General features: G+C 35.7%; 1 protein-coding gene across 2 annotated transcripts in view; it reads left to right on the forward strand.

Annotated features, from left to right (window-relative positions):
- GRM7 (glutamate metabotropic receptor 7) overlaps positions 1 to 12,640 on the forward strand; it is a 903,481-nt gene that overhangs the window by 733,232 nt on the left and 157,609 nt on the right. For both annotated transcript variants that reach the window (XM_044656830.1, XM_044656831.1), the window contains exon 8: positions 6,222 to 7,157. In XM_044656830.1, the coding sequence (XP_044512765.1) occupies positions 6,222 to 7,157 (936 nt within the window). The remainder of the gene's footprint in view (positions 1 to 6,221; positions 7,158 to 12,640) is intronic.

Consider the following 12,640-nt stretch of genomic DNA (forward strand, 5'->3'; position numbering starts at 1 on the left):
TATATATTCACAAATCTCAGGCTAAAAACCTCCATTCCATGGTAAAACCTTTTGGGGACATGTTGACACTAAAGATGATTGTATATATCAGCAAGTAATTCTCTGAACCTGGGCAATGTCCCTTAGGCAGCTGGCCAGATTCCTGCACACAGGCCCTAAGATATTCTGTGTGTATATTGCATTTCACCCTTTTAGATCAGGTCCCCATTTGCCAACATCCTGGAGTATTGCAAAGAGGCAGAATGATTGCATTGGCCTCTGGACTAGTTTCCTTGCACCCATTTTCGTCCCCCTTCAATCAGTCCTTCAGTTAATGTCAAACTCATCTTACTCTGCACTGATCTGGTCCATGTCACTCACCTACTCAGAACCCCTCAGTAATTGCTTATTAAAGGAATCAGAGGAAAGTCTCCAGCACTGAGCAGATCTATTACTGAGGATTTATAGAAAAAAACACGGGCAATAAAGCACAAGATGAAAAGGTCCATATGGCTTGTGATCTGTACTTGTGGAGTGAGATCCCTCATTGCTATACTCACCAGTCCACTGAGGTAATGAAGTGTCTTTAGACATACAAGTAGGGCTGGTGATCAGACTCATAATTTTATTGGTTTAGGGATTATCGAGGTTTAAAACAAAGAAACAAAAAAAAAACTTTTACCAATGAAAAGTACCTTTCTACAACTTGTATTCATAGAGAGTTGCCAAAAGCATTAATAAGTTAGTAATCATGGAAAGAATTACATAGGTAAAATGTATCAGAGCCAGGACTTACTCTCAGATCTTGGCTTCAATGCTGGCTCTTTCTCTAACTGTTCTTGCTGCCTCTCAAATTCAAATATGAAGCACAATTACCCAAGTCATCTTTAAATTCCCATAACAAAAAGGGATTGAAAATATTTTATGGGGCCCACATTTTTATCTCCTCAGTAGTATATGTGTTTGTGTATATTTATATAGCCTAAATACACATAAATTTGTATTTCTGGCAAAAAAAATAGATTATTTTGTGTACATTTTAGAGCATGGGGGAGCTTTGTGATTTTAATACATACAATTAAATTGAGTGAAGATCTGCTTTAAATGAAAATTGAAAACAAATTAAGTAATCATTCAATATAATGTTTGTGAATACAGTTTTCCTATCCACTTTGATAAGTTGGAAAGGAAAAATAAAAGCTGATTTGCAAAGCTGGGTCTTTTATTTTCTCAGAGAGAAAAGAGTGAGCTGGCAACATTCAAAATTGGCTATAAAATATTATGTGTAATGCTAATTTGTTTTTATATTTGGGTGAGCTCTCCATTTATTCCCATAGATCAGGTTTAATCATCTGACACATTAGTTTTCCCTACTGCTGAAAACAGAGGATTTTCTCTTAGATGATGAATTTTTTTCTGTAGATTTTTTTCTTTTATTTTTTCATGGTATATCTAAACAAGACCTTTTATTTGACCTTTGAAATTTTTTTTTATTTTAAACCCTTAACTTCTGTGTATTGACTTATAGGTGGAAGAGTGGTAAGGGTAGGCAATGGGGGTCAAGTGACTTGTCCAGGGTCACACAGCTGGGAAGTGTCTGAGGCCGGATTTGAACCTAGGACCTCCCTCCCGTCTCTAGGCTTGGCTCTCAATCCACTGAGCTACCCAGCTGCCCCCCTTTGAAAACATTTATGTTAATAATATTTTGCAATCTTTTTCTTTATTTTAACCATTTCTGTTATAGTCACAACTCATCAATTCTTCCTTAATTCTTTAATTTTATGAGTTTAGAAATATATTGTTAATGATTTAATATCTTGAAAATAATAATGAAAGGATGAAATTATTTTATTTTATACTATATTAGATTAATTAATTCTGATCAAGTTTTTTATGGCAAATGAGTTTACAAGCAGAAGCTTCTTTGGGTCCTTGTTAAATTTGAATTAGAAATTCACTAGGCTATGCTGTTTTATCATCTTCAAGAATACATGGCATCATGGATGGAAAACTGGTTTAAAATCTAGAAGACAGGGTTTTAAGACATGCTTCTGACCCATGCTGTCTGTCTGACCCTGAGCAAATCACTTAGCCTCCCTCTCACCCTGAGCAACTTTATAAAACTACGTCTCAGAAAAGATGTGGATCTGAAATGATCCAGGAATTTCCTCACTGGGATTTCCCTATACCAATAAATCACAAGTTCAGTGCGTGCGTGTGTGTGTGTGTGTGTGTGTGTGTGTGTGTGTGTGTGTGTGTATGATTCCTAAATTCTAAACCCAGTTTCTTTTCCACATTCCCACACACAATTGCCTGAAACAGCAAACTGGAATATTATTTGAATATGAGTAAATGGTAATAAGATTTGAGCTTCTTGTATTCAACTTGGGAACTTTTATAGAATTAAGGTGAAGGTGACAATACTGAAATCCTAATGAGATGACAGCATTCTACGATTATTAAAAATATATTTTTTCAAATTTTCTAAATCCCTCCTAATTAGAGAAATGCAAATAAAAACACCTCTGAGGTACCACCTTATACCTAGAAGACTGGCCAATATGACCGTAAAGCAAAATAATAAATGTTGGAGGTGATATGGCAAAATTAAGTACTAATAACCTGCTGGTGCTGTTGTGAATTGGTCCAACCATTCTGGAAGACAATTTGGAACTATGCACAAAGGGCTTTAAAAGACTGCCTACCCTTTGACCCATTGCTGGGTTTGTACCCCAAAGAGATAATAAGGAAAAAATATATGTGTACAAAAACATTTATAATCATGCTATTTTTAGTGGCAAAAAAATTGGAAAATGAAGGGGTGTCCCTTGATTGGGGATTGGCTGAATAAATTGTGATATATATGATGGTGATGGAATACTATTGTGCTGAAAGGAATGATGAACTGGAAGAATTCCATGTTAGCAGGAATGACCTCCAAGAATTGATGCAGAGGGAAAGGAGCAGAACCAGGAGAACATTGTACACAGAGACTGACATTGTGACACAATCGAACATAATGGACTTCTCTATTAGCACAATGCAATGACCCAGGAAAATCCAAAAGAACTTGTGAAAAAGCATGCTATCTACCTCCAAAGAAAGAACTGTGGGAGCAGAAACACAGAAGAAAAACATATGATCAATCATGTAGTTCGACAGGGATATGATTGGGGTTTTGGCATTAAAAGATAACTACTGCAAATATTAATAACATGGAAATGGGTTTTTGAACAATGATATATGTATAACCCAGTGGAACTGCTCGTCAGCTCTGGGAACAGAAAGGAAAGGCAGAGGGGGGAGGAGTGTCATGAATCCTGTAACCATGGAAAAATATTTTAAATAAAAAAAATATAATTTTTCTCTTGATGTTATTGAATGTATTTCTCTCAGACTACTTCATAACTATGAGATGCAAAACTATACAGTCAGCTTATTGAATTCCAGACAAATTAAAACCATAAGAAATCCACTTATTTGGCTCCATTATTGGCTTTCCTCAAAAACACAAAAGATTCATTGCATACTTAAGTGTAACTGGGAATATTTTCCACGTGTGGCAAAAAAATTAGGGGAGGTAGGATGGAAATTGGTACAGATGCTAGTCAGAAAGGACTGAGTAATCATCACTTGAAGCAAAATGTGAGAATAATGGGGATCATGGAGCAATTATCTCGGGGAGAGAAGTGCACAAGCACACACACATATACATACATACACACATATACAGGGTATAAGTAACCTGTAGTTAACCTTCTTTTTGTACTGTCTCTGCTGATTACCAAAATGAGTTTTCCTATTTTGCCACAATATGTATTTTGCTTCCTTATTTAATTATTTGATAGTGTGCAGCAAATGGTTCAAATTTCTGGGCCCCAGGAATCCTCCAGCAAATCAATGGATCTTGGTAGTATGCTTATATGATTAATTCAGTTAGTAGCCATTCAACCTTTCCACCAACCTTTAGATAGGTTCCTGATATGTGACAGCTTCTCCTCTTCCTGGCTCAGCTCCATATTAGTTCCATATGAAGTCCATCTACATGAAAATTAGTCACATCTCTGAGTGGTATTGATTGTGTAAAGTAATTATACTGGAGTGTATCTTTTCACTTTTCTTATTTTTCATCTGATTGTTTGGGGATCTTTTATACCTGGGCTTTGACTTAGTAGCTTTATATGTCTATGACAGTAGCTACCTAATAGTGTTCTGGAAGACCCTTTCCCTATATCCCGAGAATTTAATGGTATTTGCCTTCCCCAACCCAATTATACTTATTTCCCTGCTTTTTCTGGCTTAGTGTCAGGGAGATCATAATAGCAATTCTGTTCACTTCCTCTTCCACTATAAGCTCTGGGGAATTAAAGAAAAGAACAATGGGATGGCAGAGGAAGGGAATGAGTGCAAGAAATCCCAAGACTTGTGTAATGGGTCTAGAGTTCTCAAGACTAGAACCCTCTTTATATATGAATTTAATCTTTCAGTATGTCTTGATTCTTCATGGCAAATATGTATTATAGAAGATGGCAGGGTGGAATTCCTATAGGATATAGGGTCAAGCCTCACCCAGAATTCCAGGGGACCCCTCCCCTGGAGAACTCTGGGTGAGGGGACAGTGGTAAAGGAGTTAAACAGTTGATTCCTGGGGGTTGAGAGGAGCAGGTCTTTCTGCTTGCTTTTCCTGGTTTGGGGTTTGCCTGGGAGACCATAGTGGCAAAAGCTATTGTGGTTTCTATTCAGGAGTTTGCCTGTCTAGTGAAATTAGACCTTCATTACAATAACATTTTATTATTCATTTAGTTATTTAGATATTAGGAGTAATTACTATTAGATTTGAGGGCAAGTTAGCTAAAAGTCTGCCACTCCCTCCTTGGGGGGCGCAGTTTCTACACAACTGATCAGGGTTTCCCAGTTTATCCATATCCTTGATACCCCTCCCTGCCTTCCTTTCTTTTTTTTATCAATATAAGCTTTATCTTCAGTAGCAATGACTGGGTATTATTTGGGGATACTCACTGCAGCCATTAAGCTTGGTTCCTGTCAGTTGCCAGTCAAAGAAGTCAGATCCTTCTCAGTCCTTAACATCAAGAAATCAAACTTCTCCTTTGTCCCTCAATCAGACCTGTGAGGAATATAAGTTTGAGAAAGGGAACATCATTAAAGATTTGCCTTTGCTGAATCTTGCTTGAAGACATACTGACATGTCTCCATTTTCAACTGAAAACCAACTGCTTGGAAGGAAGGGTTTGAGAGCAAGGAATACCTTACCCCCTCCCTACTCACTCAAGCTTGTTTGTGGAGGAGAGGGAGTCTTGCAGACTCCTAGCCCAGGCCAGTCCATCAGCTTCCCAACATCCCTGTTATTACAAACATAACAAATAATATAGTGGTGTTAGCAGAAATGTCTGGTTATACACAAGATTTGTTTTTATATCTAGATTTCATAACTTTATTTCCATGCTGGATTTTTGTAATGTCTTCAATAAAAGTAGTAAGCTTCCTCTTAAATTGTAAGAGTCAAATTCAGCTTCAGTATCTTTGAACAACTTTGCACTTGTTAATTTACATACCACATTAATCCTGAGATAAAAAAGGATATCCAAAACTTTAGAAGGAACAGTGTCCAAATGCAAATTCAAGTATAACATTCTTTACTTTAGTTCCTCCATGAAATGTTCTCAAAGGTAAGCATTTTCTTTGACATGATGAATACAGAAATATGTATTATAAGATAATATATGTATGAGTAATATTTTTCTGCCTTCTTGGTGATGGGGAGAGAAAGAATATGGACTACAAAATATCAGAAAAGAAATATTTTAAAGTATATTGACATAATTTGTAAAAAATAAAAATTATCATTAAATGTAATTTAACTTAAAATACTTATGTAAAATGTTCATACATTCTCAAGAAAATTGCCTTTAGCCACTAATGAATTTCATTAATGATCCTCATCTTTCTCTGAGGATTAATATTGAAATGAATTTTTGTTGATTAAAATTTGTTGTAGTAAATGATACTGGTGATCATAGTCATGCTGGCCTGATATTGTGATACATTGACATGTATCCTTTTTTTGTCCCAAAGTAACAACAATAAAATCTGTGGTCCCTCACAAACTTAACTCATGTTCCTTTTTAATCTTTTTTAAAACTTATCTGTATTTCTTACAATGTCTATTAAATAATGTGAATATAATCCTTTGCTTCTGCTTTATATTTTTTTGTGTGCTACAGATAGATGATATGCAATGGGGCAAAGGAGTACGAGAAATTCCGTCATCGGTCTGCACTTTACCCTGTAAGCCTGGTGAAAGGAAAAAGACCCAGAAAGGGATCCCCTGCTGTTGGACTTGTGAGCCATGTGATGGATATCAATTCCAGTCAGATGAGATGACCTGTCAACACTGTCCTTACGATAAGCGACCAAATGAAAATCGTACTGGCTGCCAGGATATCCCCATTGTGAAACTTGAATGGCACTCACCTTGGGCTGTTATTCCCGTTTTCTTGGCAATGCTTGGAATTATTGCCACAATTTTTGTAATGGCTACCTTCATTCGTTACAATGACACACCAATTGTCCGGGCTTCAGGGAGAGAGCTCAGCTATGTCCTGCTGACCGGAATCTTTCTTTGCTATATAATTACCTTCCTAATGATTGCAAAACCTGATGTGGCAGTGTGCTCCTTCAGACGAGTATTCCTGGGCTTGGGCATGTGCATAAGCTACGCTGCTCTCTTGACTAAAACAAACCGCATTTATCGTATATTTGAGCAAGGCAAGAAATCTGTGACAGCACCAAGGCTAATAAGCCCAACATCACAACTGGCAATTACTTCCAGTTTAATATCTGTCCAACTTCTAGGTGTTTTCATTTGGTTTGGAGTTGACCCACCTAATATCATTATAGATTATGATGAACACAAGACAGTAAATCCTGATCAAGCCAGAGGAGTCCTTAAATGTGACATTACAGATCTACAAATCATTTGTTCCTTGGGATATAGTATCCTGCTTATGGTTACATGTACTGTCTATGCCATCAAGACTCGGGGTGTCCCAGAGAATTTTAATGAAGCCAAACCCATTGGATTTACTATGTATACAACCTGTATAGTATGGCTTGCCTTCATTCCAATATTTTTTGGCACTGCACAGTCAGCTGAAAAGGTAAGTGAAAATATATGCCAGTGGGATAATATGTCAAAGTATTTCATTTCTAATCTGCCATCATGATCTTATTTAAGTAAAACTTTAATGAGATTAAGAGTATAAGATAAATTATTGCTTTATTGAAAATAACATTGTAAAGAAAGGCAAACACTTTAGCCATAACAATTGGCAAAATACCTAGTGGAAAGAAGACTGAAATGGAAAACAAGATCCTTGTTTTCTTTTTCTTGATTTGCTATTAGCTGTGTTACCTTTGGCAAATCACTTCTTCTTTCTTTCTTTGTTACTTCACCCATAAAATAGAAGTTTGAGATCAGTAAACACTAAATCCTTCTCAGTTCAAAATTTCCATGACCCACGTTTTGTGTAAGTGTTGGAGCCATTTTTTCCATTAATCTGTGTTTCATTCCTAATTTGTAGAAAGATACTTGGCAGTTGACTGTCTTCCTAACCACAGAGATGTATTTTAACTAAATCATTTGGATTGTAAGACATAAACTTGGCATCTGTCAAAAGCAGTGAATATTGCATGAGTCTTCTGTTACTGAGTTCAGCACCAAGGACAGCAAATGGTTTCCAGACAATGCATATTACTCATAAAGAAGCTCATAGGAACTCTCTATAAAATATGTGCTCAAAAGAGCATAGTATGTTTCTAACACAGTAGATTTCAATTCCATAATACATGTTTACTGTCTGTGAAACTACCTTGCATTCCATTTCAATGCATCACATTCCCTGACTGAAGTATAAGTATTATAAAATACAAGGTGTGGTAGAGAAGGAAGACTGTTTGGAAGGGAATAAGAAGAGTGAAATGAATTTTTTTCTTATAGATTTTTTCAAGTGTATTTCCTTTGAACTTCTTATGTGTGTGGATACATTTCATCAAATAAATGCTATTCTGTTATGAAATAACCTTTTTCAAAAGACATACAGAAGATTGAGTATGATACATACATTTCATTTTAATTAGTCCTTGAAGGATATAAAGGACAAAAACAATTCCAGTGGCTTTCCACAAATTTAACCCCACACAACAACTTTTAGGAAATAATTTGTGGCCCATCAGGAATCCTCAGAGACCCAGGTGTCCTTCTGACATTTCATTTTATAAAGGAATATGTCTAAGGTTGTCTTTGTTTTGAACTTCTAGCCTCATGTCAACTTAGAGTCTCTTGGCATTATCAGTATTGGAACATACATGATGGCAAACTGGTGCAATACTTGGAGAATTTTTGTTTTGAGTACCTTGGGGGTTATAGATCATGGCCACCATAAAAGCTCAAGATTGTTGGACTAGTGCTGTGTGCAAAAATCTTGAATCATTTTAGACATTTTCATATTATATCTGTAGAGGTTTCTGTATGGGCTATAATGTTTTAAATGGTTGATTGGCACAATTAGAGACAGTGTGTTGCCAAATGGAAACAATGAAATCTTATATGCAAATCCACATACTCTAATATTAGGCATATGGCTGGAGATCTAAAAGAGATCAATTAAAATAGCACATAATGTACATGAAACTATGGGATTTAAATTTTATATAATGGAAAATTGCCAGATGCAGTGCACAGAATACAGCTGAAGGAATTTAGCTTATCAATCATCCAAGAGATTCGCAGTTTAGTTTTATTTAGATTTGAGAGTTAAAGCTTTAAATTGAGATGTTCCATTGTAGAAAAAAGTATTAAGCAATGAGTTAGGTGATAACCAATTGTTCTTTTAGACTATCAACTGGTTTTAATCCAATCACAAATATATTTGGCAACCTTCATGCATTTCAGAGGCATAATACAAAAGCCCAAACAACATATCTACCTCCAGAATTTTCAAACCAGGTGTTAATTTAATCTTTCCATTTTTAGAGTTAGAGAGTATGTCTATGCCTTGGTAATTTCAATGGGCCAAAAAGAGCCTCTGGTCTGTAGCTCAGAACAGGGGAATTGCTATAGGTGGAATAAAGATGGTGCAGCAGCAAACACAGTCCCAAAGACTTCTGCAAAAGTATAGATCTCAGAATGAACAATTATATCATAGAGTATATGCATATATAAACAATATGTTCTCACTTATCCAAGGCACTTTCCTGTGAAACAATGCTTTTTTTTTTCTGTGAGATATCTAGGAAAAATGCTTCAATCATCATTTTATAGATAAGGAGGCTGTATCTTGCCCAAAGATATTTTATAGTCAGAATTCTAACTGAAATCTTCTGACTTCAAGACCTGCATTCCTTCCACTATATCACCTTCCATGAGGAAAACCGGGGTGGCTTATATATAATCTGATAACTTGATTTATATCTAGACACAGGTCAAGTAAAAAAGCAGGAGACTGGCTTTCCTTTTTGATTCTATGGCAAATTTTATGTCCCTAAGAGAAAAGATGAGACAGATTTCTATTACCATTCTTCATATAGGGTTGCTTGGAGGAGAAGGGTTGAGAACAACAGCAAGTCCTCTGTCATATGTTCATGCTTCCCCCTTCATTTCTGATTAATGAGAAATCTTTGAAGCAGTGGTGACACAAAGGAATTGTCCTTTTCTACCAGCCCTCCCTGACTGAAAAAGAAAACAAGCCAACTCAGTGTAAAACAAGTCTGAAAACAAGTATTTCATTAGCTTCTATTGTGTCATTTCCTTCATTGAAAGAGAGAAGAGTCATCCTCTCAAAAGAAATATAATCATTTCTTCTCATGGGGATATTGTCAGGAGTCATTCATTCAGTAGCTGTCTATTAAGTGATTTGAACTTCTTAGAGACAGGGCTTTTACAGATGATAAATTTGTTTACAATACTGTTAATTTCTACATGCTTTTACTTCAAACACATTCACGTGCATGGGAACACTGCTTCTCATAATATAACTTACTCAGTTTGTTGTTAAATTATATGAGATGTATTTTTTTAATCTATTTGAATATAAAGACAACAAGATTATGAATGGTCCTCTAGGTTTTACAGTGGAAGAAGGTCACCTACCTAAGACTTTTCATTTTATGAATGAATTAATAGCACTTAAGTTCTTACTATATTCCAGACACTAAGGGCAAGTAACAGAGCTACAAAAATAGATACAGTCTTTGTGCTCAAAGATTTAATATCTGCTATTTGGAGACAAGACTTCTAGAGCAGTAGTAGCCAGGGAATGGGGTTAAGATCAGAAGAGTCACAGAGAAGGTGGGTAGAATAATAAAACAATTAACTCACAAGCCCTTTATAGAAGTAATGGTAGACTTGATTCCTTTAGAGTTGTCTGAGTAAGAGCTATTAAGCAGTGACTGATAAGCATTTAGTTCCAGGGCAAGAAATGGCCTAAGGGAGTAAATATGGCCTCAGAGAGTTTAAAGCTGAGTGGCTTAATTCCTCATGGGCTTGGTCCCAGGGAGGAACAGACCATAAACTGGTCACAAATACCTTTGGCAATTTTTATGTGTTCATTTTGAGGTCATAATACAAAAGCCCAAGCAAAATATCTACCTACAGAATTTTCAAATCAGGAGTTAATTTTTAGAGTAAAAAAGTATGTCCATGCCTTAACATCAAACTGCTTATATAGAGTCTCTGATGTGTAGCTCAGAACAAGAGAATTGCTATCTGTGGATCATGTGAAATGCTTATAGGTAGAATTGGTGCATGAGGTGTAGCTTGGGTAAGGAAGCCTTATTCTGTCTAGGGTGTTCAGAGTATCTGAAAATGATATCTGCTAGAAGATACCTAAGTGCATAAATCAAAATCCAATTGAGTCAAACAACTGATTGAAGAGTTACCATTGTAATGTATAGAATGTGGGTTTTGCAACATAGGATAGGCTACAGAATTATCCTACTATTATAGAAGGGGAAAAAAAGAAGAGATCATTTCTTGTTTTCTTGTGCCTGTAAGTTCTTTGAGAGGAAAGACTGTCTTATTTGTTATTCTATCACTCTATTTGTAGATAGATGATAGAAAACATTGAAATGAATAAATGTTGTGAGATAAAAATAAATTCAAGTACCAATGAATGAAACATGCATCCCTATGTCTGGAGAGTTTGGTAAACTCATATTTTATTTCATTCATAATATCATTGTGAATGAGTTCATTGATATCTCACCCCCATTGCCTTTCCTCTATTGTCCTCTGTCTCTTTTCCTCATTTTGGTTCCCTATTATGGAATCTTCATCTAGGTTAAGGAATGCTTAGGCAAAATGCACATAATGCTAAGGAATGGTTCAATGTGAAGTCATGCCCACGGGCTTAGTCTTATGTATATATGTGAGAGTTATTGAAGTTTGGCTGTGGCCATTTGAGTTTGTTAATTTTTCACTTAGGTATCACAATTATATTGATTCTCAGTCCCTGTTATGACTACTGTTTAATCTGAATTCTATTCTGAGTCTCTATATAAACACACACCCCATATATACTAATTATACCAAGCTATACATTTTGTCCTAGCTTTTGATCCTACCATATTTGGTAGGATGGTAACATCCCCTGCACCCCACACCACTCTTTCTCTTTACATGCTACATGTAGAACATTTACTTGGTTTCTTATGTATTCATTTAGGGAATTGGGGCTTCATCAAGTTAGCCCTTTGAGAAAAAAATAACTATTTAAGAAACTAAATGTGTATGTGTAAAACAGAACTGGGGAAGAAATTAAAGATTTCTGAGTTTTGTGTACATGGTCCATGTTATTTTTTATTTTATTTTTTTAAAACCCTTAACTTCTGTGTATTGGCTCATAGGTGGAAGAGTGGTAAGAGTGGGCAATGGGGGTCAAGTGACTTGCCCAGGGTCACACAGCTGGGAAGTGTCTGAGGTTGGATTTGAACCTAGGACCTCCCATTTCTAGGCCTGACTCTCAATTCACTGAGCTAACCAGCTGCCCCTGGTCCATGTTATTTTGATAGGCCTTGGGTATGGCATTTGAAAAGAAAGGAGAAGGGCAGCATGAGAGGTAGCACACAACAAAAGAATATTAAGAAATACCCATCCTAAGTGAAAAACCACATATTCAAATGTCAGGGCATTGAGGTAGTAGGCTTCAGCAAAGGATTACGAATTATTATAGGAATCTGTTAACTTTGTTTCATCTTCTCCCAAATCAAAAGTAAAAGTATAATAAGTAAGATCAGTCTCTTAAATTAAGATTTAATTATAATTATTTATAAAAATATATAATAAAAATTAAGCATTAGCAATAAGACCAATATATTAATAATTGTAATCATACTATTCTTAAATTATTATTTTCATGGTTATATACATAGTGCCTAGCAGAGCATCTAGCACATAGTAGATGTCTAATAACTATTTGCTTAATAAATTCATAAGCAATAATAAAGATAATAAAAAATAGTACTTATCTGGAGATAAAAGATAGATGATGGACAGACAGAGAATTTATTTATTTATTTTAAAAGCCTTACCTTCTGCCTTGTATTGGTCCGAAGGCAGAAGAATTGTAAGGGCTAGGAAGTGTCT

Source organism: Gracilinanus agilis, chromosome 1 (assembly GCF_016433145.1).
Source record: "Gracilinanus agilis isolate LMUSP501 chromosome 1, AgileGrace, whole genome shotgun sequence".
NCBI lineage: Eukaryota > Metazoa > Chordata > Mammalia > Didelphimorphia > Didelphidae > Gracilinanus > Gracilinanus agilis.